The following is a 27,647-nucleotide window of genomic DNA, read 5'->3' as shown; positions in this document are numbered from 1 at the left end:
TTGGAAGAGATGTGGCTAGTCTCACAGAGAGGGTTGCCAGGTAAATTACAGGACACCCAGTTAAGTTTGAATTTCTGATAAGCAATATATTTAGTCCAGTACATCCCAGATATTGTAGGGGACATACATCTGCTAAGTGTGAAGCATGACTATGATTAAAGCTGCTCTTTGAACCTTAGCCCTGTTACAGCAATAGTTCAGTTCAGTTGCTCAGTCATGTCTGACTCTTTGCGACCCCATGGACTGCAGCACAGCAGGCCTCCCTGTCCATCACCGACTCCTGGAGCTTGATCAAACTCGTGTCCATCAAGTCGGTGATACCATCCAACCATCTCATCCTCTGTCATCCCCTTCTCTTCCCACATTCAATCTTTCCCAGCATCAGGGTATTCTCAGATGAGTCAGTTCTTCGCATCAGGTGGCCAAAGTATTGGAGTCTCAGCTTCAGCATCAGTCCTTCCAATGAATATTCAGGACTGGTTTCCTGTACGATGGACTGGTTGGATCTCCTTGCAGTCCAAGGGACTCTCAAGAGTCTTCTCCAACACCACAGTTCAAAAGCATCAGTTCTTCAGTGCTCAGCTTTCTTTATAGTCCAACTCTCACATCCATGCATGACTACAGGAAAAACCATAGCTTTGACTAGATAGACTTTTGTTGGCAAAGTAATGTCTCTGCTTTTTAATATGCTGTCTACTTTGGCCACCTCATGCTAAGAGTTGACTCATTGGAAAAGACTTTGATGCTGGGAGGGATTGGGGGCAGGAGGAGAAGGGGAAGACAGAGGATGAGATGGCTGGATGGCATCACTGACTCGATGGACGTGAATCTGGGTGAACTCCGGGAGTTGGTGATGGACAGGGAGGCCTGGCGTGCTGCGATTCATGGGGTAGTAAAGAGTCGGACACAACTGAGCAACTGAACTGAACTGAACTGAAAAGGAGATCAGTCCTGGGTGTTCTTTGGAAGGAATGATGCTAAAGCTAAAACTCCAATACTTTGGCCACCTCATGTGAAGAGTTGACTCGTTGGAAAAGACTCTGATGCTGGGAGGGATTGGGGGCAGTAGGAGAAGGGGAAGACAGAGGATGAGATGGCTGGATGGCATCACTGACTCAATGGATGTGAGTTTGAGTGAACTCTTGGAGTTGGTGATGGACAGGGAGGCCTGGTGTACTGCAATTCAAAAAGTGTACTGTCGCAAAAAGTCGGACATGACTGAGCCTGAACTTAACTGAACTGAACTACGTTGGTCATAGCTTTTCTTCCAAGGAGCAAGTGTCTTAATTTCATGGCTGCAGTCACCATCTGCGGTAATTTTGGAGGCCAAAAAAATAAAGTCTGTCACTGTTTCCACTGTTTCCCCATCTATTTGCCATGAAATGATGGGACCAGATGCCGTGAATGTTTTCTGAATGTTGAGTTTTAAGGCAACTTATTCACTCTCTTCTTGCACTTTCATCCAGGATTTATTCAGGCTTAGCCTTTTTCTGTGATGTGCAGAGGTGTCAAGCAACCTTTCACATCATCTGTACAGGCTTTCTGTTTGTTCTTAACAAAGAATCTACTGCCTGGACAGCATTTATTTACCCTCCAAATAATACATCTTTAATAAGAATCCTTAATGTTCATATGCAATCAAGTTATAAACAAAGGGCATCAGAAAAGAAAAAAACCAGCCCCCCAACTGTGGATCACAATGGGTACAGACAGAGGCAACAGAATTTCCTGATGGGTTGTGTGTGGGGGTCGACAGGAAACTAGGATTCAAGAAGGAATTCATCTTTTTGATTAAGCAACTGGGAATGCTGATTAGCTATTAAATGAGATGGGAAAGCCAACCAGAAGAGCTTGCTCAGGAGTAGGGCAGGCAACGGAGAAGGTGAGACTTCAGTTTCAGCAGTGTTGTTTTTCGGGTGCTTATTAGAGGACTCAATAGAGTTGTCAAGTAAGAAGTTGGATATTTGGGTCTTGGTTTCAGGAGAGAAGTATGGGGCTGCCTGTATGAATTTAGGAATCTTGATAATGTTTAAAGTTGAAAGCTCTGAGAACGGCTGAGGTCAGCAAAGGAGCCAGATAACTGAGGACCGGACACTGGGAAGCACCACTGAAAGAGATCCTAGCTCGCTGGAGGAACCAGACAAAGATACTGAGAGGGAGAAGCCGGTGAGAACAGAAAGGCAAGAGCAGGAGGATGTAGATTTTGGAATCCAAATAAAGAGACCATGAAGGATGCAAGTCTCCTCTGTCCGTGAGATTTCTCAGGCCAGAATACTGGAGTGGATTGCCATTTCCTTCTCCAGGGAATCTTCCCAACCCAAGGATTGAACCCACGTCTCCTGCATTGGCAGGCATATTCTTTAACCACTGAGCCACCAGGGAAGCCTTGCAGGAGTCATCAGCTGCCTCCAGTACTGCTGACTGGCGAATAGAAGGGGAACGAAGAATTCATCTTCAGTTTTAACAATGTGGAGGGCATGAATGACCTTCATAAGGAAAGTTTCAATGGAGGATTGGGGTGAAATTTGACTGGAAGGGGTTTAAGTGAAAATGGAAAGAAAGGAATTGCAGATGGAGCCTAAGCAACACTTCCTAGAAGTTTTGCTGCAAATGCGAATAAAGAAATAGGCAAAGAAATGCATGCATAGCCAGGGTGTTTCATGTGAATGGATGAAGTCTGCAACAGATCAGCAAGGAGAAAGATAGCCTTTCCTGGGAAGATTTCTCACTAATGATGATTTATTAGACACATCTTCCAGAGGTTCTTTTTAACCCCCCTTAGACTTACCATGGCAAAAAAGGAAGGTCCCAGAGAAGGATCTCTGAATTCAAGATATTGCAAGTAGATTTTCTTCAACTGAAATAATTGCCCAAACCATTGGCAAAGCAGGTTGGTATAAGCAGATCCATAAACATGGAGAGTTGATGGTGCACCTCTAAGCTAAAAATGTGTGAATATGTGTACATATTAAAACTAAATAATATGTCCATATATTGTTATGCAGCAAGTGCTAAAAGCTGAGGTATTAGTTTGCCCAGAAGTTGTGAATTTTTCCTTTCATGTATATATGTGTTTAACACTTCAGGAGTTCTCAAAACAAAATCAAAGACCGATTCTAGGATGGGTCACTTCTTGATCACTTCTGTAAAATGAGGTCTGTGGCAGTGCCTCACCTATGTGCTTGTTAAAAATTCAATACTCCTGGCAAACGTTCACAGACTCTGATGGATTAGTCCTCCAGTGGATCCAGAGATACAAATTTGTGATAGTTCCCCAGAATCCCCATCAGGGGATTCTGATGCTGTTCAGTTCAGTCACTCAGTAGTGTCCGACTCTCTGCGACCCCAAAAACTGCAGCACGCCAGGCCTCCTTGTCCATCACCAACTCCCCGAGTTCACTCAAATTCATGTCCATTGAGTCGGTGATGTCATCCAACCATCTCATCCTCTGTCGTGCCCTTCTCCTCCTGCCTTCAATCTTTCTCAGCATCGGGGTCTTTTCCAGTGAGTCAGTTCTTCGCATCAGGTGGCCAAAGTATTGGCGCTTCAGCTTCAGCATCAGTCCTTCCAATGAATATTCGGGACTGATCTCCTTTAGGATGGACTGGTTGGATCTCCTTGCAGTCCAAGGGACTCTCAAGAGTTGTCCAACACCACAGTTCAAAAGCATTAATTCTTCAGCACTCAGCTTTCTTTATAGTCCAACTCTCACATCCATACATGACTACTGGAAAAATCAGAGCTTTGACTAGACAGACCTTTGTTGGCAAAGTAATGTCTCTACTTTTTAATGTGCTGTCATGGTTGGTCATAACTTTTCTTCCAAGGAGCAAGTATCTTTTAATTTCATGGCTGCAATCATCATCTGCAGTGATTTTGGAGCCCCCCAAAAATAAAGTCTGACACTGTTTCCACTGTTTCCCCATCTATTTCCCATGAAGTGATAGAACCAGATGCCATGATCTTTGTTTTCTGAATGTTGAGCCTTAAGCCAACTTTTTATTTTCCTCTTTTATTTTCCTCAAGAGGCTCTTTAGTTCTCCTTCACTTTCTGCCATAGGGGTGGTGTCCTCTGCATATCTGAGATTATTGGTATTTCTCCCGGCAATCTTGATTCCAGCTTGTACTTCATCCAGCCCAGCATTTCTCATGATGTACTCTGCATATAACTTCAATAAGCAGGGTGACAATATACAGCCTTGACGTACTCCTTTCCTCATTTGGAACCAATCTGTTGTTCCATGTCCAGTTCTAACTGTTGCTTCCTGACCTGCATACATATTTCTCAGGAGGCAGGTCAGATGGTCTGGTATGCCCATCTCTTTCAGAATTTTCCACAGTTTATTGTGATCCACACAGTCAAAGGCTTTGGTGTAGTCAATAAAGCAGAAGTAGATGTTTTTCTGGAACTCTCTTGCTTTTTTGATGATCTACCAGATGTTGGCAATTTGATCTCTGGTTCTTCTGCCTTTTCTAAATCCAGCTTGAACATCTGGAAGTTCACGTACTGTTGAAGCCTGACTTGGAGAATTTTGAGTATTACTTTACTAGCGTGTGAGATGAGTGCAATTGTACAGTAGCTTGAGCATTCTTTGGCATTGCCTTTCTTTGGGATTGGAATGAAAACTGACCTTTTCCAGTTCTGTGGGCACTGTTGAGTCTTCCAAATTCGCTGGCATATTGAGTGCAGCACTTTCACAGCATCATCTTTTAGGATCTGAAATAGCTCAACTGGAATTTCATCACGTCCACTAGCTTTGTTCATAGTGATGCTTCCTAAGGCCCACTTGACTTCACATTCCAGGATGTCTGACTCTAGATGAGTGATCATACTATTGTGACTATCTGGGTCATGAAGACCTTTTTTGTACAGTTCTTCTGTGTGTTCTTGCCACCGCTTCTTAATATCCTCTGCTTCTGTCAGGTCCATACCTGCCGGGGTCCAGCCCCGGTGGATCCAGGGTGATTCAAAGGTGGGGGGACGGCGTTGGCATCTTTGGAAAAATACATATTTAATTACAGATACAGAGCGAGATTAGAAACGGATAGTGTAGTAGGAGAATTAGTGGAGAAAGGAGGCTGAATTCAGCCAGAGAAATGGGAGCAAGAAAGAAGCGACATGGGGGAATCAGTCTTTCCGGAAACTGATCCGATTTCTTTATTTTGGGGTTTGCTTATATACCTTTTGTTACACATAGGGATGAATACAGAGTCACGTGGGGGTCTTAGGGATATTACATTATCTTCTGGCCATGAGTGAGACCTGCTGACATTCTATGATCCTTTCTTTCTGATAACCAAAAACCTTATTTCTTCCAAGGGTGTTTTTTCTTAAACCAGGCACCACCCTCCAGATGAAGTTGCATTCCTATAGGGTGAGGGTGTAGTGAGTTAACAATCAAGAAAGGAATTTATTTAACCCAAGGTTAACAGGATTAATCTTAAAGGTTAATAGTTATTTCTCCTATATGCTTAAAGGTTAATACTTATTTCTCCTATATGTTAGTTATATTCATTATATGGGCAGGGAATACGGAGATTTAGCAGCAAACATCAGCCCAACAAATGAAAATCCTTTTACCAATGCTCCCCTTAAGATCTATTTAGTCTTAAGATAGCGATAAAGTTACATTTTTACATAACAAAGACACAGTGATTTATAACAAAGCACAGTGATCTATTACAAAAGAGAAAATCCATTAACTCAAAAAGTCTAGTATTGCTAACCTTAAAAACTACATATTTCCTTTTCTATATTCCAAATACATTGATTAATATATTCCCAGGTGCCTAAGGATATGGAGGCCTGGCGGCAATCATTGACTCAACAAGAAGAAAAAGCCCTATGCTAATTAAGACTCTCAAAATACTCCAAAACTGTCTGTGCTATTTATGGCTGAGAGGTAGTAAACAATCATGTGCATAGTGGCAGGAGTATGGATAATCCTGTCACACAAGCTAGCCTGTCAGCAGAGAGGTTTGACCTAAGACATCCTTGTCCCACCCAGGGGAGGGAATTAGCAGCAATTATTGACACAACAAATGAAAAACCCTTCACCAATATAATTCCTAACCAACCCACTATACTAATAATTTCTAACTCCCCAAAAGAAGTTGCCTTTAGTAAGTCTAAAACATCTCATGCCTCTCAGATTGGGAGGCTGTAAACAATCACATGTGGCCGGACGAACCTATACAGGCGGGCTAGATAACCTTCAGAGGAGTCCGTAAGCTGAAACACTCTTGTCACGCCCAGGAATTTTTATCGCCTTGGAGCTGCACGTTTACTCCTTCTCCGAGAGAAATGGTTATGGGGGAGAGCATAAAACAGACTCTGGTTTGGGGGTAGATGCTCGGGAACAGGGGGTTCCTGAGGCTTGATCACACCTTTGCGTATGCCAAGCCTCCTTCCTCATGACCTTTGCCATAGGCGGAGTTCCTCACGCTGGCCCCCAACACATACCATTTCTGTCCTTTATTGTGCCCATCTTTGCATGAAATGTACCTTGGTATCTCTAACTTTCTTGAAGAGATCTCTAGTCAGGAGATTCTGATGCAGTTGATCCATAAACCAACTGGAGCAAGGATAAATAGGAGTGAAATTGCAGCTTTTTATTTCTTCTTACTAATAACACTGTTTTCAGCATTAGCGGAGAAAAATTCTCCTTTGGGCAGTATGCTTTTATAGACTAATGGAGGCTTTGTACAAGCAGAATACTTTAAGATCCTGACTTCATCTGGAGCATAGTTATCCAAAGAATTCTGATGCCTACACCATGACATTAATGGACCAAACCAATGAAGTAGCTACAACTGAATCTGAAGATTCTGGTTACTAGATCCCATTGAATTCAGATTGAAAATGTTTTAAATTGCTTGAGGCTTGAATAGTCTTGATCTTCCATTCTAAGTTTTATTTTTCATGATTATTATCAAGTCACGAAAGCTGAGGAAGAGTTTGTTTTCTCTCTCTCTGGGATCCTGAAAATATGTAAAATGTTAAACTGTACTTTTCTGAATGTTGTAGGGATTGTGACAATTGGAGAGGAAAAGAAAATTTGCACTGTCTCTGAGAACTTCCTGAGAATGTGTGAATCCACTGAGGTGAGTGTTGTTACAGCCTTTAATTTTGTTAGAATTTGAGCTTCATTTTGTTATTTGATATATAATTAAAGTGACATCAAATTCCTGCCTTTTTCTTTCAGAGGCAAGTTCACTTGCAATGTTGTTATGCAGGGGGATGAGAAAATAAATAAGAATGAGATACTCTGCATATTTCAATAATAATTATGATAAAAATTTTTTTCTAGAAACTATCATTTTAATGAAAGTTGGAAAATCATAAGGCTATATTTTAAAAGATATGCCATAGCCTTCGTGGTTATAATATTACTGGAAACCATCATTATTAATCATGATCTCATCTTTAACATGAAATTATACTAATATAGTGCATTTGCAAAGATTTAAACAACTTTCAGGAGGAAACACGGAGAAGGCAATGGCACCCTACTCCAGTACTCTCTCCTGGAAAATCCCATGGATGGAGGAGCCTGGTGGACTGCAGTCTATGGGGTCACTAAGAGTCAGACACGACTGAGCGACTTCACTTTCACTTTTCACTTTCATGCATTGGAGAAGGAAATGGCAACCCACTCCAGTGTTCTTGCCTGGAGAATCCCAGGGACGGGGGAGCCTGGTGGGCTACCATCTATGGGGTCGCACAGAGTGGGACACGACTGAAGCAACTTAGCAGCAGCAGCAGCAGAAGAAAAGATATTGTGAGGTGCACTTCTGTTAAAGATGAGCAGAGTTCCTACTCATAAGGCTATGGACGCCTTATCACTCTTCTGTTGTAACCCTGATGCATGTCTGTTTCTCTCTGGTTTCTTTTGCAGCTGAACATGACCTTCCACTTGTTTATTGTTGCCCTTGCCGGAGCTGGGGCTGCAGTCATCGCTATGGTAAGACCTCAAAGCTCTGAGGCTTGGTTTTTCAGTTTGCCTGTAGAGACGATCATTTGCCTCTAATATCCAAAGTCTGTAGGAATCATACGTATTTTAGCATCATTTTAAAAAAGAGAGGGGGAGAATGAACAAATAAGTGAAAAATAAGGCTTACTCTAAAGAAAGATATTCGTTACAATAGAATTGACATTTAGTAATCAGTTGAAGGGTTCAAATGCTCCATAATATTGGTAACACTAACCAAAATAAGTAAATTCCTTAGCATTTTAGATGTGAGACTACTATTAACATAAAAAGTCATTTATTTGGCATATACTAAGGCAATGGCACCCCACTCCAGTACTCTTGCCTAGAAAGTCCCATGGACAGAGGAGCCTGATGGGCTGCAGTCCATGGGGTTGCTGGAAGTTGGACACGACTGAGAGACTTCCCTTTCACTTTTCACTTTCATGCATTGGAGAGGGGAATGGCAACCCACTCCAGTGTTCTTGCCTGGAGAGTCCCAGGGACAGGGGAGCCTGGTGGGCTGCTGTCTATGGGGTCGCACAGAGTCGGACACGACTGGAGCGACTTAGCAGCAGCAGCAGCAGCACATATGCATCAATGGGGTATTCAGATAATTTAATCAATTCCTTATCTTACGTTACCCTTTTTTCCTCCTTATGGAGTCATTTATGAAAAAAGGATTAATTTATTTTTCTTCACATAAACCTTAGTAGTTTCTGGTTGTGTCTTCTGTATATAACTTTCTTAAAAAATATTAAGAACAAGTCCTGAAAGTCAGGCTTTACCAAGTTTTTAGGACCTGAATTTTGCCAGATCCAGTCTCTTCTTTGTAACTCACCATGAGTTCCATTTTGTTTAGTGGAAGGCCAAGTGGCAACAATGAACACGGACCCTGCACACTGTAGGAGCTTTTGCGGCCGGGTTCCTCTGTCCTTATTTTCAGGTCCTAGAATATACGTGGCAGAGAGCTCTAGAAGGTGCCCAGTAACCTCAGCTATGGAATAGCTACTTCAATACCCAGAAATGATGAGTTAATTTGGAACTATCTAATTCCTTTCCTTATGGTGCCAATACATTGTCCAACATGTTGGTGAAAGAAACATTCAGAAAAAAAATGAGTGCTTTTCTCTTGTCAAAGACTAATAACAGGAAAGCAGAGACAATGTGCCGGTGAGCCACTTCAAACCAGTTATTTTCAGTGACTTCATAAATCAATTTGTATTAAGACCTGACTCTGTTTTATAAAACTGTTTTCAAAAGTGTGTATATATGTCACTTCAGTCATGTCTGACTCTTTGCAACCCCAGGGACTGTAGCCCACTGGTGGGGCTCCTCTGTCCATAGGATTCTCGAGGCAAGAATCCTGGAGCGGGTTGCCATGGCCTCCTCCAGGGAGTCTTCCCAACCCAGGGATCGAACCAGCATCTCCCATGTCCTCAGGTTCTATACCACTAGCACCACCCTATTTTCAAAAATACCTGACAAAAATAGCCATATCAAGGCCATGGTGGATTTTCAGACATTTTAATTCAATATCATGTTAATTGCCCAACATTGTAAATTTGGTGTATAAATGTCTCCATAAGAATTTCACTTCAGAATATGAGATGCTTAACAAGATCTCGCTGCCTGAGTAACTGAGGGGTCACAATAAAACAATAAGCAAAGGCCTTATATTCTTAACATAGAATCATCCATAGGTTCTGGGCAGTGATATCCCAGACCCCATAATCCCAAATAGCCTGGCTGTGAGATAACAGGAAACATCTGTTCACCTGCATCCACCCACACATTTCTGCACAATGGATAAATATAGGGTCGTGTATCTTCAAGCAATGCACACCCATATATAAAACATCTATCAAATCATTTTCTGAGAAGAAGTACATAATAAAGCATTTGTTTGCATTTGCAACATATGTGTGTGCAAAATTCTGTGTAAAAACACATGCCTTCAGGCACACATTAGTGAAAAGTACCTGTCTGAACAAAATAGTGTTTAAATGACTCTAAAAATGCTTCCTATAAAGTGATTCTATTATTAAAAGATTTTAAGATGATAGAAAATTTAGATGTTATATATTTCTTAAGAAATCTGCATAGATTTAGGAATTAACTTATAAATAAATTTTATTTCAAACAGCAAGAGTTCAGAAGATTACTTTCATAAGTACTAACCATCCTTTTAGATAACTAAATAAAAGCAAAGCATAAATTCCTTAAGAAGTAAATAACTTCTAAATATTGATTGACATCCCAAGTTTATGTTTCTGGAAACAGAAAATACTGATAGAACTACTTCTGTTGTTCCCAGTATTAATATAGCTTCCATAGCACCGCTATTAGCTAACATTTCTTTAAAACATACTTTGTCGAAGTTACCATCAAATGCTTTATTAGTACTTGTAAGATAGCAACTGTCATTAACCTCAACACATCTCATTCAAATCTCAGAAGACAGCTACCATAATTATTTCTATATTAGATATCAGAAAATTGAGATGAATTTCACTCTACCAAGGTATTTAAAAATCCTCTGTCATTTAAGGCAAGGGTTGTAAGAATTTGGACTAAGATTCATGTGTGCTGTACTCTGCCTGCATGCGGGACACCTGGGTTCATTCCCTGGGTTGGGAAGATCCCCTGGAGGAGGCATGGCAACCCACTCATGGATCCTTGCCTGGAGAACCACCATGGACAGAGGAGCCTGGCGGGCTACGGTCCATAGGGTCACAAAGAGTCAGACACAACTGAGCGACTAAGCAGGGCATAGCACTACTCCATTATCTTTTTTTATTACATTAGGAAGGTCTGTCTGCCGACAAAAGTAGTCAAGTTAGCATCTCTAGATTTCGGTGTTTAGGATTCATCTGCTGAGGTCCGATGACAAGCCTGGAGCTTGCATTAACCGAGGGCCAGGTGAAATATCTGAAAACCTGCTGGGAAACTCCAGTCTCTAAAATAGAGTAACGCTGACATTCTTTTCAGTGACATTGACATTCTTTTTAGTATTTCACTCATAGATTCTTAGTAATTATTTAACAGTCATATTTTTCTCCGATTTCAAAGAGAAAGTCTCTGAACATCTAAAAATAAATTCATTCCTATGGCAAATATTCTAAGTACCAGCTGCTTGATAAGCGCTCTCCAAGGCCCTTGATATTTTCACAGCAACGACGACAACACAAATTTGGCTATGTGTACAAGCCTTACTTAATCCACATACATATAGTGATTAAGCTTTCACTATGAACACGCAAGAATATAATTTGGAGCTCCTACTTCCATGTTGCTTACAATTTCTAAACAAATGAAGCAAAACACAGCATTTGAGAGGAATTTCATTGCTTTACTGTATCGCTGTATCAAAATTACTTTGTCAAATTCCTTTCTACTGCCTGAACATGAACATACTACAGTAGTCACCGTTTAGAATGTACCTTGCATTCTTAATGCTCATCCCTACTTTTCTAAAATGAGCCTAGCTCCTATCTTGACTAATCAAAATTTTCAAGTTCTTCAAAAAACTAAAAATAGAACTACCATATGACCCAGCAACTTCACTCCTGGGTATATATCTGAAAAGAAAAATTACTAGTTCAAAAAGATACATGCACCCCAGTGTTCATAGCAGCATTATTTACAATTTCCAAGACATGGAAGCAACCTAATTGTCCATCAACAGATGAATGGAAAAAGATTAGGTGTATATACAATGGAATATTACTGAGTAATAGTCCATATATACAATGGAACATTACTCAACCATAAAAGAGAAGGAAATTTTGCCATTTGCAACACCACAGATGGACCTGAAGAGTATTATGCTAAGTGAGATAAGTCAGATAGAGAAAGACAGCTACTATATGATATCACTTCTATGTGGAATCTAAAAAGTACAACAAGCTAGTGAATATACAAGAAAGCAACAGACTCACAGAAATTAAAAAAAGAACTAGTAGGTACTGGTGGAGAGAGGGATGGAAGAGGGGCAACATAGGGTCAAGGTATTAAGAGATATAAGCTAGTATGTATAAATTACAAGGACATATTGTACAACACTGGAATATAGCCAATATTTTATAATAACTATAAATGGAATAGAAGCTTTAGCAATTGTGAATCACTATACTGTATACCTGTAACGTACATAATATAGAATATCACTATAATTCAATAAAAACTTTTCCTGTTCTATTTTACTTTATTATAAGTAAAAATAATGCTACCCTTTAAGGCTCAGAGAAAGTACATACCTGACAACTTAGTTTCTCTTTCCTATTCATCCATCAAAACCCACCAATTGGAAAACGTCTTTTTCTCTCTCAAAGTCTACAAGGAAAGCAAAGAAAGAAAAACAAATAAGTGATCTCATTGCTCAGTCTATTCAGGTAAAACCAGGAGCTTCATTATTTCACACTTTATTCATCAGGAAAAATAGGGAGCTTCCTTCTTGAACTATTCTAGCTATTATGAATGTAAATAAATGTACAAGATTCAGGGACTTCCCTGGTGATCCAGTGGTTAACACTCCATTCTCCCAATCTTGATATTGAGGGTCCAGGTTCCATCCACGCTCAGGAAACTAGATCCCACTTGGTGCAACTAAGAATTCTCATGGTGCAGTGAAGACTGAATATCCGGCATGCTGCAGCTAAATAAATGGTGCAGCCAAATAAACAAATAAACATTTTTTAAAAAATTAAACAAAATAATACAAGAGTCACATGACACATTGCTTGCTCTCTTGTAGTTTGCACTGTAACGTGCAAAATTCACTGAATGGAAAATCAGCGTAATTAAATCCACAGGTTTGGGTTGGGCTTTCCATGAACCTGTTTTCTATTTCACATCGGGCAGTGTATCATTTCATCAGTCCCAGTTCACTGGAGTCCACTATATGTGAGACCGTTTCCTATAATAGATTAGAAAACATAAATACGTAACCATACAATGTGTAGTCTACGGTTTGAGTAAGTGAGGGCAGAAGGACAGGAAGCATCACATAAAAGCTTTAAATATTGAATTAAGACCCTTGGATCCCTCAAAACTGAAGAAGAAGAAAGAGACACTGAAAAAAGTGCACCAAGAAGATATTGTCATCATTAGGGGAGTGAGGAAGGAATATATTTTATTTATATTCTGTTACAGCAGAAACCTTCATCCCATTTTGTTAATGAACATGTTCTACAGACGTATATAATTTGACCATTTCTTTCCTAATAGCGAGGTGTAGTGAAGACACAGAACAGACTTCCCGCATCAATTATCTTTGTCTTTGATCAGGTCCACTACCTTATGGTTCTGTCTGCCAACTGGGCTTATGTGAAAGACGCCTGCCGGATGCAGAAGTATGAAGACATCAAGTCAAAGGAGGAGCAGGAGCTTCATGATATCCACTCTACTCGCTCCAAAGAGCGGCTCAATGCATACACATAAACACCACCTTCCAGTTCGATCACTCAGATGCATTGGTGTTTAACTAAGGGCCATCCAACCATCCAATCTTTTGAAAAAGAAAATGAAAGTGCTTCTCATCAATGATATGGGGGGTGACTTATGAATCACCCGAATACACGTCTTTGTTGCGTAGCACTTCATTTCCTAATTTGTTAAATTGGTGTAATCAGATCTCTTCTACAAGCTCCTATCCAGCCTTTTATTTTTTTTTCTTTTTTAAATTTCTCAAACTCACTTAATTCTGTAAGATCAAAGAGACTAACATTGTCAAATGCCGAGATTTGATTTTTCACCACTTCCATGGGTTAGACATCACACCGTTTGCATTCTTTCTTACGTTTTGAAAAGAAAAGTAGCTTTTTATACTTTTTAGTTTTGATTTCAGTAACTAGTTTAACTACAGGTAACCTTCAAAGGGACCACTGTACATTATGACAATACACAGAAATGATATCATGACTCGAAACACAAAAATCCTGCCTGAAGGTCAGTGGCCGTGTCACTATAGGCCCGGTTAATGTTTTCATCAATCTAAGGTGCAATTTCTAAATTTGTAAGAGTAGGTTTAAAAAAAGTGCTTCTTATCTTTGTTAACACTGTTTTTTTCTTGATGTACTTAAAAGCATTTCTCTCTGATGACTCATGTTTCTGTTGTGAGCATGTAGAAACAGTGATGCTAATGCATGGCTAGTTACCTTTTTAAGATAGTGACACCAGGCTTACCTTTTAACGTTTAGTATAGCGATGACTTTAACAGAAATAACTACCATGGACTGTTGGTGAATGATCGCTTTGTGACTTAAGCAGTGGCTGGATTGGAACTTTTAATATGCTAATGTGGAACATTAATTACCTTTATGAAGGTGGTATATTAAAAATAAGCACACTAACCCCTCCGAAGTTGTTTTACCTACTTTAAAGCATTTTAATGGATTGCACCTCTGTAAACCATCCCTCCAATGTGTATGATATATTTGAAAAGGCTTCCATTAATATAATAGCTTTGCTTGCAGCCTTCCAATCTATGTTGGTTTACCTGTAGTGTTTTTTAAAGTGAGGTCAGAGGCCACTATACAATGTATCCTTTCAAAGTGTAGTGATATCTTGTGTTTTTATTTCAAGTAAGTCATTTTAACCAAATGTTCATTCGTATTCATTTATAAGACGTACCTATATCAAAGGAATAAAAAAAAACAATCAGTATTATTGGACCAAATTTGGTGTTTGTTTTAACCTTAACTCTTCTTCCGGTTATTTCTAATGCTACAAGAATGCTGTAAAGTGTCTTTTAAAATGATGTAGCCTGACAAGACTTCCTTGTCAGTGTATAAAAACTAGGTAGTATTGTGCACTATTTGACCATTGTGAAATCTTTTCTCAGTGTAAGTGCATTTCTAATAAAATTTATTGAGTGAAACAATCTTTGTACAATGACTAGTTGTGCATCATCCATAATTTTACAATTCTTGTAGTAGGTAGGGGGTGTATTACTAGGGTTATCTGTGGCATGATTATGCATTCTGTAGTATTATTTAATTAATTTGGGGTTTTGCTTCTTTTTTTTACACTTAGGTTATCTTACTGGTTCAACATTTTTCTGATGTATGCAGTATTACAGATATTCAGCAAAAGTATTAATGGGCTTCTTTAAATTCTATCTTATAATGTTTCGGTTCTGTGTCTTAACAGTCTGTGATGATTTTTAAAACTGTCTTTTAAACTTATGTAATGATGTTGATGTTTTTGGCTTTTTTTTTTTTTTTTCGGGTATTAGAGTTTGTATTTTCACAAAGAGTGCTTTGTAGCAGGCATTACAATTAATCTGTTTTGTACATAAATGTGCCAACAGCTTGATGGTGGCGTTTTTGAAATGTAGAACAAAGTGCTTGCAAATGTAATAAATACACTTGTGTACTTTGTGTACTTATTATTAGTTTCTGCAGTGTGTTTTTGTTTTTTTCTTTCTTGTTTTGTTTATTCCTTTTTCCTGTGTGTGCATTCTTTCCAGTTCAGTCGGTGCTATTTCCTTAGGATGCTTATTGACTTGGTTGAGCCGACCTAACTCTTCACAATTTAATGAAAAGTCTGTGCATGACCTACAGCGAGGGAATGCTGGGGAGAGGGGAGAGGGTGAAATGGAGGCTGTGGAGGCCATTCCATTTAGCAAATGATAACGATTCCCAGTTTATGCTGTTTCCTTGCCTAATGTTTATTGTTTTGTGTTTTCTTTAGTGTTTCATAAACTAGCAGAGAAACAAAAATGTCTAATGCAATTCAGAAAGAAAAAATGATTTATTGGTTTGCTTCAAAATGTCAAGGTGAGACCAATGAAATGAAAAAAAATTTTTTTTCAGACTTCATTTGTTTTGGATGTAATTTCTTCTGGCCAAATCAAGTAATGGCAATTTACAAATGATAAAATAGTTACCTAAAAAACCTAAACTTTCATAAAACCTAAGGAATTATATTATTCTTTATTTACGTATTATTGTAAATGACAGTTTGAAAATTTCATAAACTTAAATTACTAATATCTATAATAATTATAAGTAAATCATGGGAAAATGTCTTGTTTTAAAAAATCACTTTGATGACAATAAAAAAAATTATCCCCTATTCAAACCTGATGAAATAATAATTCTTATTCTTCCCAGGATTTATGAGATGCTTAACTTTGTTGTTGTTGTGTTCACTTGTGTCCAACGCTTTGTGACCCCATGGACTGCAGCCCGCCAGGCTCCTCTGTCCATGGGATTTTCCCAGGCAAAGAATACTGGAGTGGGCTGATATTTCTTTTGCAGGGGCTCTTCCAGGCGCAGGGATTGGAACCAAGTCTCATGCGTCTCCTGCACTGGCAGGCAGATTCTTCCACCACTGTGCCACATGGGAAGCCCTTCTAGGCACAACAACAAGATCATAAAGAACTGAACATTAAAGAACTTTAACATGAACAAAAATTTCATGATATATGCTTTTCAAAAACTGATAATTATAAAATAATTTAATCTTTGAAAAATTAAAAGTTCATTTCTCTATGTAAAAATATATGCTTATATTTCAGTTCAGTTCAGTCACTCAGTCATGTCCAACTCTTTGCGACCCCATGGACTGCAGTATGCCAGGCCTCCCTGTCCATCACCAACTCCTGGAGTTTACTGAAACTCATGTCCATTGCGTCGGTGATGCCACCCAACCATCTCATCCTCTGTCGTCCCCTTCTCCTCCTGCCTTCACTCTTTCCCAGCATCAGGGTCTTTTCCAATGAGTCAGTTCTTCACATCAGGTGGCCAAAGTATTGGAGCTTCAGCTTCAGCATCAGTCTTTCCAATGAATATTCAGGTCTGATTTCCTTTAGGATTGACTGGTTTGATCTTCTTGCAGTCCAAGGGACTTTCAGGAGTTTTCTTCAGCACCTCAGTTAGAAAACATCATTCTTCAGCGCTCAGCCTTCTTTATGATCCAACTCTCACATTCATACATGACCACTGGAAAAACCATAGCTTTGACTAGACAGACCTTTGTTGGCAAAGTAATGTCTCTGCTTTTTAATATGCTGTCTAGGTTTGTCATAGCTTTCCTTCCAAGGAGCAAGCGTCTTTTAATTTCATGGCTGCAGTCACCATCTGCAGTGATTTTGGAGCCCATTAAAATAGTCTGTTACTGTTTCCATTGTTTCCCCATCTATTCACCATGAAGTGACAGGACTGGATGCCGTGATCTTATCTTTTTGAATGTTGACTTTTAAGCCAGGTTTTTCACTCTCTTCTCACTTTCATCAAGAGGCTCTTTAGTTCCTCTTTGCTTTCTGCAATAAGGGTGGTGTCATCTGCATATTTGAGGTTATTTATATCTCTCCCAGCAATCTTGATTCCAGCTTGTATTTCATCCAGGTTGGCATTTCGCATGATGTACTATGCATATAAGCAAGGTTTTTAGATGATAGATTATTCAAAGTCACTGTAGGCAAGTCTGTATAAAATGCTGCTAGTTCAAATGTAAATATATCTTTCTCCTGATTAAATGAGACCCACTACCACTGCTCAATCCCCAAATTCATCATTTTTAATAATTGCCAACCCTGTATAATCTAAACTGTATGCATTCTAACTCCTATTTGCTATCTTTCCACCTTATTTCCTCTACTGGGACCATATAGCTATTGATCTCAATCTTACAGCCTTTTACTCCTGTATGTCCTCAACTCCTCCAATAACTAACTTATATTGCATGACCCATCATTGTACCCATTCCCTTGGCAAATCCTCAGCATCTTTGACCCTCTCTGTTCCTTAAACTCACAGGGTAAAATGCCATCCCTGCTTTAATTCATCTTCTGTCCACATCTGAACGTATATACCTAATCATGACTAGAGAAAATTACATGCCCAGACTGACCGACATCACTTAAGTCTAGGTGAGCTCCAGGAGTTGTCAAGAAATCAACTCTATTTTCCTAAAACAGGTGTTGGAAACTTTTTCTGTGAATGACCACATAGTGAATATTTAAGGATTTATCTGAGGGCCGTGAACTCTCTATGGTGCCTTCTTAACTGACATTATAATTTAAGAAGAACAGTTGAAATGTGTCAATAAATGGGCATGTGTGTTAGTCACTCAGTCATGTCCAACTCTTTGTGACCCCATGGACTATATATACCCCACAAGGCTTCTCTGTCCATGGAATTCTTCAGGAAAGAATACTGGAGTGGATTGCCATTCCCTTCTCCAGATAAATGGACATAGCTGTATTCCAATAAAACTTTGTTTACAGAGACAAATGGTGGCCCATGTTTAGCCTGAGGTCCATAATTTACTGACTTCTGCCCTAGAGCATTCACCATTTTACATCCTCTGGATGGTTCCTGCATCACAGTTTTCTCTTATCAAACTTCCAGTGCCTTCTTTTCATTTAGTTAGAAATTGTCTCATATTTCAGGGAGAAATGAGAAACAGAAGAACATCTCCATGAATCCCCATCACTAATCTCTTAATCTATCGGTATCAATATCTGCTTTTTCTCTTTTCAATTTGGATGAATTGCTCACGTTTCTCAGGCCAGACACACTTGATGTATTTTAGATCCCACTTCCTGTCACCTACTGAAGGGTAGCGATCATGCCAGCAAATTTTCCCTCTCCCCAGTCTCTCCTGAATCATCAGTTTTCGTTCTCTAATAGCTTATCCCAATCTTTAAGCAAGCAAACAACAATAAGAACAAATTTAAAATCAACTCTAAAATTAGAAGTGCAATAGATCTATAATTGCAATACACTCAAAACAGAAAATGAAGTTGGTGCACTTATACCACTTGACGTCAAGATTTATTGGAAAGTTCTCATAATAAAAATTAATTTGGGAGTAAAAATGGGCAAATATTCCAATGGACAGGAGTTGGGATCTTCAGTTCAGTTCAGTTCAGTTGCCCAGTCGTGTCTGACTCGACCCCATGAACTGCAGCACGCCAGGCCTCCCTGTCCATCACCAGCTCCCGGAGTTCACTCAAACTCACGTCCATTGAGTGGGTGATGCCACCCAGCCATCTCATCCTCTGTCGTCCCCTTTTCCTCCTGCCCCCTAATCCCTCCCAGCATCAGAGTCTTTTCCAATGAGTCAACTCTTCGCATGAGGTGGCCAAAGTACTGGAGTTTCAGCTTTAGCATCATTCCTTCCAAAGAACACCCAGGACTGATCTCCTTTAGAATGGACTGGTTGGATCTCCTTGCAGTCCAAGGGACTCTCAAGAGTCTTCTCCAACACCACAGTTCAAAAGCATCAATCCTTCGGTGCTCAGCCTTCTTCACAGTGCAACTCTCACATCCATACATGACCACTGGAAAAACCATAGCCTTGACTAGACGAACCTTTGTTGGCAAAGTAATGTCTCTGCTTTTGAACATGCTATCTAGGTTGGTCATAACTTTCCTTCCAAGGAGTAAGCATCTTTTAATTTCATGGCTGTAATCACCATCTGCAGTGATACATATATAGATAAATGACAAATTGTTGACAAAAATGCCAAAGTAGTAACCCAATGGAAAAAAAAAATCATCAGTTCAGTTCAGTCACTCAGTTGTATAGGACTCTTGGTGACCCCATGGACTGCAGTGTGCCAGGCCTCCCTGTCCAGCACCAACTCCCAGAGCTTGCTCAAACTCAAGTCCATTGAGTCAGTGATGCCATCCAACCATCTAACCCTCTGTCGTCCCCTTCTCCTTCTGCCTTCATTCTTTCCCAGCATCAGGATCTTTTCAAATGAGTCAGTTCTTGGCATCAGGTGGCCAAAGTATTGGAGTTTCAGCTTCAGCATCTGTCCTTCCAATGAATATTCAGGTCTGATTTCCTTTAGGATGGACTGGTTTTATCTCCTTGCAGTCCAAGGGACTCTCAAGAGTCTTCTCCAACATCACAGTTCAAAAGCATCAATTCTTTGGTGCTCAGCTTTCTTTATAGTCCAACTCTCACATCTATACATGACCACTGGAAAAACCTTAGCCTTGACTAGATGGACCTTTGTTGGCAAAGTAATGTCTCTACTTTTTAATATGCTGTCTAGGTTTGTCATAGCTTTTCTTCCAAGGAGCAAGCATCTTTTAATTTCATGGCTGCAGTCACCATCTGCAGTGATTTTGGAGCCCAAGAAAATAAAGTCTGTCACTGTTTCCACTGTTTCCCCATCTATTTGCCATGAAGTAATGGGACCAGATGCCATGATCTTAGTTTTCTGAATGTTCAGCTTTAAGCCAGCTTTTTCACTCTCCTCTTTCACTTTCATCAAGGGGCTCTAGTTCCTCTTAGCTTTCTGCCATAAGGTGCATATGCATATCTGAGGTTATTGATACCTCTCCCGGCAATCTTGATTCCAGCTTGTGCTTCACCCAGCTGGGCATTTCACATGATGTACTCTGGATAGAAGTTAAATAAGTAGGATGACAATATACACCCTTGACATACTCCTTTCCCAATTTGGAACCAGTCCGTTGTTCCATGTCTATGCTTGAATATTAATCTGAAGTGGATTATAGACCCAATCATAAAGTTACAATTATAAAGCTTCTAGAAGAAGATAGAGAAGAATATCATCCTGACCCTTGGATGAGCAAAATTTTTAGACAGGTTGTGAAAGTCTAAAGGAGACAGTAATGGATTAGACTTTTATCAAAATTTAAAACCTTAGCTTATTAAAGGACAAAGAAATGAAAACAAAAAATACAAACTGTATAAAAGTACTCATTGTGCATATATTTGATAAAATACAAAGGAAATATATTCAACGTGTACAAAAAACTCCTACAAATCAATAAGGAAAGGAAAATCCAATAAAATTGGGCAAAGGACTTAAATAGAAACTTCAGAAAGAAGATGTACACACAATATTGTAAAGCAAATATCATCCAAATAAAAAATAAATTTTAAAAAAGATCTAAAGATGGCAAAATAGGCATTGAAAAGATGCTCAATATCATTAATCATCAGGGGAACTACATTTCCAAAATAAGATATTCATTCAGTTCAGTTCAATTCAGTCGCTCAGTCGTGTCCGACTCTTTGCACCCCCATGAATCGCAGCATACCAGGCCTCCCTGTCCATCACCAACTCCCGGAGTTCACTCAGACTCATGTCCATCGAGTCAGTGATGCCATCCAGCCATCTCATCCTCTGTCGTCCCCTTCTCCTCCTGACCCCAATCCTTCCCAGCATCAGAGTCTTTTCCAATGAGTCAACTCTTCGCATGAGGTGGCCAAAGTACTGGAGTTTCAGCTTTAGCATCATTCCTTCCATAGAAATCCCAGGGCTGATCTCCTTCAGAATGGACTGGTTGGATCTCCTTGCAGTCCATGGGACTCTCAAGAGTCTTCTCCAACAACACACTTCAAAAGCATCAATTCTTCGGCACTCAGCCTTCTTCACAGTCCAACTCTCGCATCCATACATGACAACTGGAAAAACCATAGCCTTGACTAGATGGACCTTAGTCAGCAAAGTACTGTCTCTGCTTTTGAATATGCTATCTAGGTTGGTCATAACTTTTCTTCCAAGGAGTAAGTGTCTTTTAATTTCATGGCTGCAGTCACCATCTGCAGTGATTTTGGAGCCAAAAAAATAAATAAATAAATAAAGTCTGACACTGTTTCCACTATTTCCCCATCTATTTCCCATGAGGTGATGGGGCCAGATGCCGTGATCTTCGTTTTCTGAATGTTGAGCTTTAAGCCAACTTTTTCACTCTTCTCTTTCATTTTCATCAAGAGGCTTTTGAGTTCCTCTTCACTTTCTGCCATAGGGTGGTGTCATCTGCATATCTGAGGTTATTGATATTTCTCCCAGCAATCTTGATTCCAGCTTGTGTTTCTTCCACTCCAGCGTTTCTCATGATGTACTCTGCATATAAGTTAAATAAGCAGGGTGACAATAGACAGCCTTGATGGATTCCTTTTCCTATTTGGAACCAGTCTGTTGTTCCATGTCCAGTTCTAACTGTTGCTTCCTGACCTGCATACAGGTTTCTCAAGAGGCAGGTCAGGTGGTCTGGTATGTCCATCTCTTTCAGAATTTTCCACAGTTTATTGTGATCCACACAGTCAAAGGCTCTGGCATAGTCAATAAAGCAGAAATAGATGTTTTTCCGGAACTCTCTTGCTTTTTCCATGATCCAGCGGATGTTGGCGGCTGGATCTCTGGTTCCTCTGCCTTTTCTAAATCCAGCTTGAACATCAGGAAGTTCACAGTTCACGTATTGCTGAACCCTGGTTTGGAGAATTTTGAGCATTACTTTACTAGCGTGTGAGATGAGTGCAATTGTGCAGTAGTTTGAGCATTCTTTTGCATTGCCTTTCTTTGAGATTGGAATGAAAACTGACCTTTTCCAGTCCTGTTATACTCATTAGAATAGCTAAAATTGAAAATTTTTCAACATTATGTTTTGAAATGTACAGCATCTGTAATTCTCATAAATTACTGATAAGAATATAATTGTATGGCACAAACTAACACAAAATTGTAAAAAATATTTTTAAAAATTGAAATAAAAATTTTTAAAGAATATAGTTGGCAATTACTTATGAAGTTATACATCTGCCTAGACTATGAACACTCCACTCATAGATATTATTCAAGAGAAATGAACTTTTTTGGGGGGGTCCACAAAAAAAGAGTTGTACAAGAATCTCTGGAGCATATTTATGGATTGAGAAAGGGAGAGAAAAGAACCCTGACTGCTTTCAATTGGGAGGTAGTTGTTTTGGCTATTAGAAACTTTCTCCAGATGAACATAAACAATTTTAAAGACCAGCAAATCAAAAATAAGTCAATCAATGATGATGGAGCAGGACAAAACAAAGAGCATTCCAGAATTATTTGGGCACAATACAAAACAAAAACTGTCCAAACCAACCTCACAAGAAGTCTACTTCTCTCTCTCCTTGCTAATGGAAATGATTGCAGCTTCTTTACCACCTGACCTCTAAGGGCACCATGCTCTTCCTGCCTTTCAAGTAAAAACTATTGAGATGCTCAACCATAGAATCGCCTTCACTCTGACAGCCTCCAGTCTGGAGGATGTATCTTCAAACACTGCACTGAGTCTCCCAAAGCAAATGCAAATCTCACTACAAGCTTGTTGTTGCTGTGTCCTTCTCTATTGCTGCCTAACAAATTACCCCAATGGTAGTGGCTTAAAGCAACATGTATTATGTTTCTGCGGATCCAGGCACAGTTTATTAGACCATCCAAGTCATCTGGCTCTGGATCTTTGTAGCAGACCTCACCCATCTCAAGGCTCGCCTGGGATGGAGCCCCTTTGTAGCTTCCTCACTCACCCACATTGTTGCGGCAGGATTCAGTTCCTTGTGGGCTGTCATTGGACATCTCACTTCTTTCAAAAGCTGTGGAGGGAACTTCCTGAGTTGATGAAAGTACTCAGATCTTCACTGGGGTGGGGGCCATATGGATGCACACATTTGTCCAAAGTAATGAACCTAGACACTTCAGTCTACCAATTTCATTTCATGTATGTGATACATGATGACTCCCTTGCATTAAAAATCAAATTAAGCTGAATGAAAGGCACAAGAAGCAAAAAGCAAATGGCTGTCTGAGGAGGCCTTACAAATAGCTGTGAAAAGACAGGAAGTGAAAAGCAAAGGAGAAAAGGAAAGATATACCCGTTTGAATGCAGAGTTCCAAAGAATAGCAAGGAGAGATAAGAAAACATTCCTCAGCAATCAATGCAAAGAAATAAAGGAAAACAACAGAATGGGAAAGACTAGAGATCTCTTCCAGAAAATCAGAGATACCAAGGGAACATTTCATGCAAAGATGGGCTCAATTAAGGACAGAAATGGTCTGGACCTAACAGAAGCAGAAGATATTAAGAAGAGGTGGCAAGAATACACAGAAGAACTATACAAAAAAGATCTTCATGATCCCGATACTCACAATGGTGTGATCACTCACCTAGAGCCAGACGTCCTGGAATGTGAAGTCAAGTGGGCCTTAGAAAGCATCACTATGAACAAAGCTAGTGGAGGTGATGGAATTCCAGTTGAGCTATTTCAGATTCTAAAAGATGATGCTGTGAAAGTGTTGCAGTCAATATGCCAACAAATTTGGAAAACTCAGCAGTGGCCACAGGACTGGAAAAGGTCAGTTTTCATTCCAATCCCAAAGAAAGGCAATGCCAAAGAATGCTCAAACTACCACACAATTGCACTCATCTCACATGCTAGTAAAGTAATGCTCAAAATTCTCCAAGCCAGGCTTTAGCAATACATAAACCATGAACTTCCAGATGTTCAAGCTGGTTTTAGAAAAAGCAGAGGAACCAGAGATCCAGCTGCCAACATCTGCTGGATCATGGAAAAAGCAAGAGAGTTCCGGAAAAACATCTATTTCTGCTTTATTGACTATGCCAAAGCCTTTGACTGTGTGGATCACAATAAACTGTGGAAAATTCTGAAAGAGATGGGAATACTAGACCACCTGACCTGTCTCTTGAGAAACCTGTATGCAGGTCAGGAAGCAACAGTTAGAACTGGACATGGAACAACAGACTGGTTCCAAATAAGAAAAGGAGTCCATCAAGGCTGTATATTGTCACCCTGCTTATTTAACTTATATGCAGAGTACATCATGAGAAACGCTGGGCTGGAAGAAACACAAGCTGGAATCAAGATTGCTGGGAGAAATATCAATAACCTCAGATATGCAGATGACACCACCCTTATGGCAGAAAGTGAAGAAGAACTAAAGAGCGTCTTGATGTAAGTGAAAGAGAAGAGTGAAAAAGTTGGCTTAAAGCTCAACATTCAGAAAACTAAGATCATGGCATCCAGTCTCATCACTTCTTGACAAATATATGGGGAAACAGTGGGAATAGTGGCTGACTTTATTTTGGGGGGCTCCAAATTCACTGCAGATGGTGACTGCAGCCATGAAATTAAAAGACGCTAACTCCCTGAAAGGAAAGTTATGACCAACCTAGACAGCATATTAAAAAGCAGAGACATTACTTTGCCAACAAAGGTCCATCTAGTCAAGGCTAAGGTTTTTCCAGTGGTCATGTGTAGATGTGAGAGTTGGAGTATAAAGAAAGCTGAGCACTGAAGAATTGATGCTTTTGAACTGTGGTATTGGAGAAGACTCTTGAGAGTCACTTGGACTGCAAGGAGATACAACTAGTCCATCCTAAAGGAGATCAACCCTGGGTGTTCATTGGAAGGACTGATGCTGAAGCTGAAATTCCAATACTTTGGCCACCTGATGTGAAGAGCTGACTCATTGGAAAAGACCCTGATGCTGGGAAAGATTGAGGGCAGGAGGAGAAGGGGATGACAGAGGATGAGATGGTTGGATGGCATCATCAACCTGATGGACATGGTTTTGGGTGGACCCCGGGAGTTGGTGATGGACAGAGAGGACTGGCGTGCTGTGTTTCATGGGATCGCAGAGTCGGACACGACTGAGCGACTGCTCTGAACTGAACCATATCTGTGAAACCGAAATCAGAATAAAATAGTACCCACTTCAAAACGTTTTGTAAAATGATGTGTGTGAAGTAGCTCACAGATGAGATCTGATTACATTACTATGTCTTAAACAGTGCCATGTCACTATAATCACTGCATTTGAGGGTTGAAAAGGACTGTAGAGACCATTAAAAATTTTTTTTTCATTTATAAATAAACTCAGAGACATTAAATGAATTGCCCCGAAAATATAATAATTTATTAAACCACCTTCAATTTTATTTCAGGTTTTCTGTCATTATGATTCACATGAGGTGAGGAGTAGATGAAGGGAATAACATCATGTCATCTTTTCTTTGCTCCTGTGACCTCTACCGGACGTTGGACTCAGTATTTCACTGTGAATATGTAACATTCTATAAAAAAATTAAAGGAACAATATAACCAAATAGATTAATCTGATGACAGCTTGTTTCTTTATTACAACTATTTCACAGACATCTGCCCAAATGACTATTTTAGCAGTTTACCATTTTCCCATTTTGTTCATGAAAAAAGTGGGGGGAATTTATGTGTTTATAATTTATAATCTTGTGCTAAAAGGCAAAACAGTTGGCCTCCCCAAAAACAGTTGCAGTCTTTTTTGTAAAATCAGTGTTTAAAAATTAGTCATGTTTGAAATGACAATTATTTTACATAAAAAACAGAGCATCAGTTTTTGAAGGAAAGAGTTCCTTCATCATGTGGTCCTTTCAACAATAATATTCTGTAAAGGAGTTTACAAATGATAATCATTTGTAGGTGATCCAAACACAATACTGGATTGTATATACCAAATGGTATGCCTTTACTTTTGTTTGCATAAATAGTATCTTGTATTTTAGCCTTTAGTTCCAAAAAATCACAAATTGGGAAAGTCTCATGCTTTGGATTGAAAAACCTTGTGTACTTAATTGTCTCATCATTTCAGATTTTTCATGATAAAGAAATAGCTTAAACCTCAGAACAAAGATTTCCAGTGATGAGTGAATTAAAATAGGAAGATGAGTTAGCAGGTAAGCTGATGTCAATGTAAGCTACTTTTCAATGAAAGCTTATTTTTTTTTAACTTTTATTATTCTTCATGGGCTTCCTGAGTGGCTCAACAGTAAAGAAACTGCCTGCGATACAGGAGTCACAGGCTCATTTACTGGGTACGGAAGATCCACTGGAGGAGGGCGTGGCAACCCACTCCAGTATTCTTGCCTGGAGAATCCCATGGACAGAGGAGCCTGGCAGGCTACAGTTAATAGCATCGCAAAGAGTGGACACGACTGAAGTGACTTAGTATGCATGCATTCTTCATACTTTAAGATGGCACTATCAGAACCTGATGACAGAGTAGGTCTGTGACCATCCTGTACTTTGAAATAAACTCATACTTGCTCCTGGTCATCTCATTACATGGCTCAACCTCTGGGATCAATAATATAGCATGTTTCTGCATTGTCATCAAATCCTACACTTTAGAACCCTTTTCAGTTTAAAGGCACTTAGACATTTCTCATCACTTTTCTGTGGAACCATTATTTTGTAAGATTTATATCTAGGAAACTGACATCAGTAGCTTTAAATGACCTGCCTTAGGATAATTTTGCAACTAACTTGGGGATGCAAACCTGAGGTACCAAATTAATATATCATTTTGTTATATTTCTATTTTGTCTTATTATTTTCAATTAAAATTGTACTTGGGGGGATGTTTGCCATGGCTTGTTGATTTTCTTTAGTGTGCTTTATAGCACTTGAAGGAGAGCCAACTCGAATGTCACGCTGTCACGGTAAGTTCACTCTCTGATATAAAGTATTGATCCTGGGACGGCAAATAAATTGCCTACGAAAATGATTAGGTCTCCATTTCATAACAACAGAGATATCGGAATGCATCTGCTCTTTGGTAGAGCTTTGTCTTGGCCAATGACAATATGTTACAAGGGAATATTTGTCTACTAGCTTTCTGAAACTGTGTTGGCTTACCTATTTTCCTTTAAAAACATGTTAACAGTTTGCATGTTTAATAAGAGATGTAGTCTATAAATATCATTGTTCAGTTTGTGTATATCTTAATTTTTGCTTTGTAACTTTAGAGAAACATTTCTACCTGGAAGAATTCAGTGACAACTTTCAGCTCTCATTTCATTTCAACTTTCAGCTAATAAAAATATTTGGGAAGAGGAGAGGATCCTCTGGTGTACACACACACACACACA

At 39.5% G+C, this 27,647-nt stretch overlaps 1 protein-coding gene across 2 annotated transcripts in view; it reads left to right on the top strand.

The window, feature by feature from the left end:
* The window catches only part of LOC120865833 (neuronal membrane glycoprotein M6-a), a 251,422-nt gene extending 236,060 nt beyond the window's left edge, over positions 1-15,362 (top strand). Inside the window, exons 5-7 of one of the 2 annotated variants that reach the window (XM_040243230.1) lie at positions 7,029-7,105; positions 7,900-7,965; positions 13,261-15,362. In XM_040243230.1, coding sequence (XP_040099164.1) covers positions 7,029-7,105; positions 7,900-7,965; positions 13,261-13,413 — 296 coding nt within the window. In that variant the 3' untranslated portion in view covers positions 13,414-15,362. The remainder of the gene's footprint in view (positions 1-7,028; positions 7,106-7,899; positions 7,966-13,260) is intronic. The other variant, XM_040243231.1, reaches the window with a different exon arrangement.
* Positions 15,363-27,647: the final 12,285 nt, after the last annotated feature.

The sequence above is a fragment of the Oryx dammah genome, unplaced genomic scaffold (assembly GCF_014754425.2).
Source record: "Oryx dammah isolate SB20612 unplaced genomic scaffold, SCBI_Odam_1.1 HiC_scaffold_7, whole genome shotgun sequence".
Taxonomy (NCBI): domain Eukaryota; kingdom Metazoa; phylum Chordata; class Mammalia; order Artiodactyla; family Bovidae; genus Oryx; species Oryx dammah.
The sequence above is the reverse complement of the archived record's forward strand: the minus strand, read 5'-3'. Positions and strand labels throughout refer to the sequence as shown.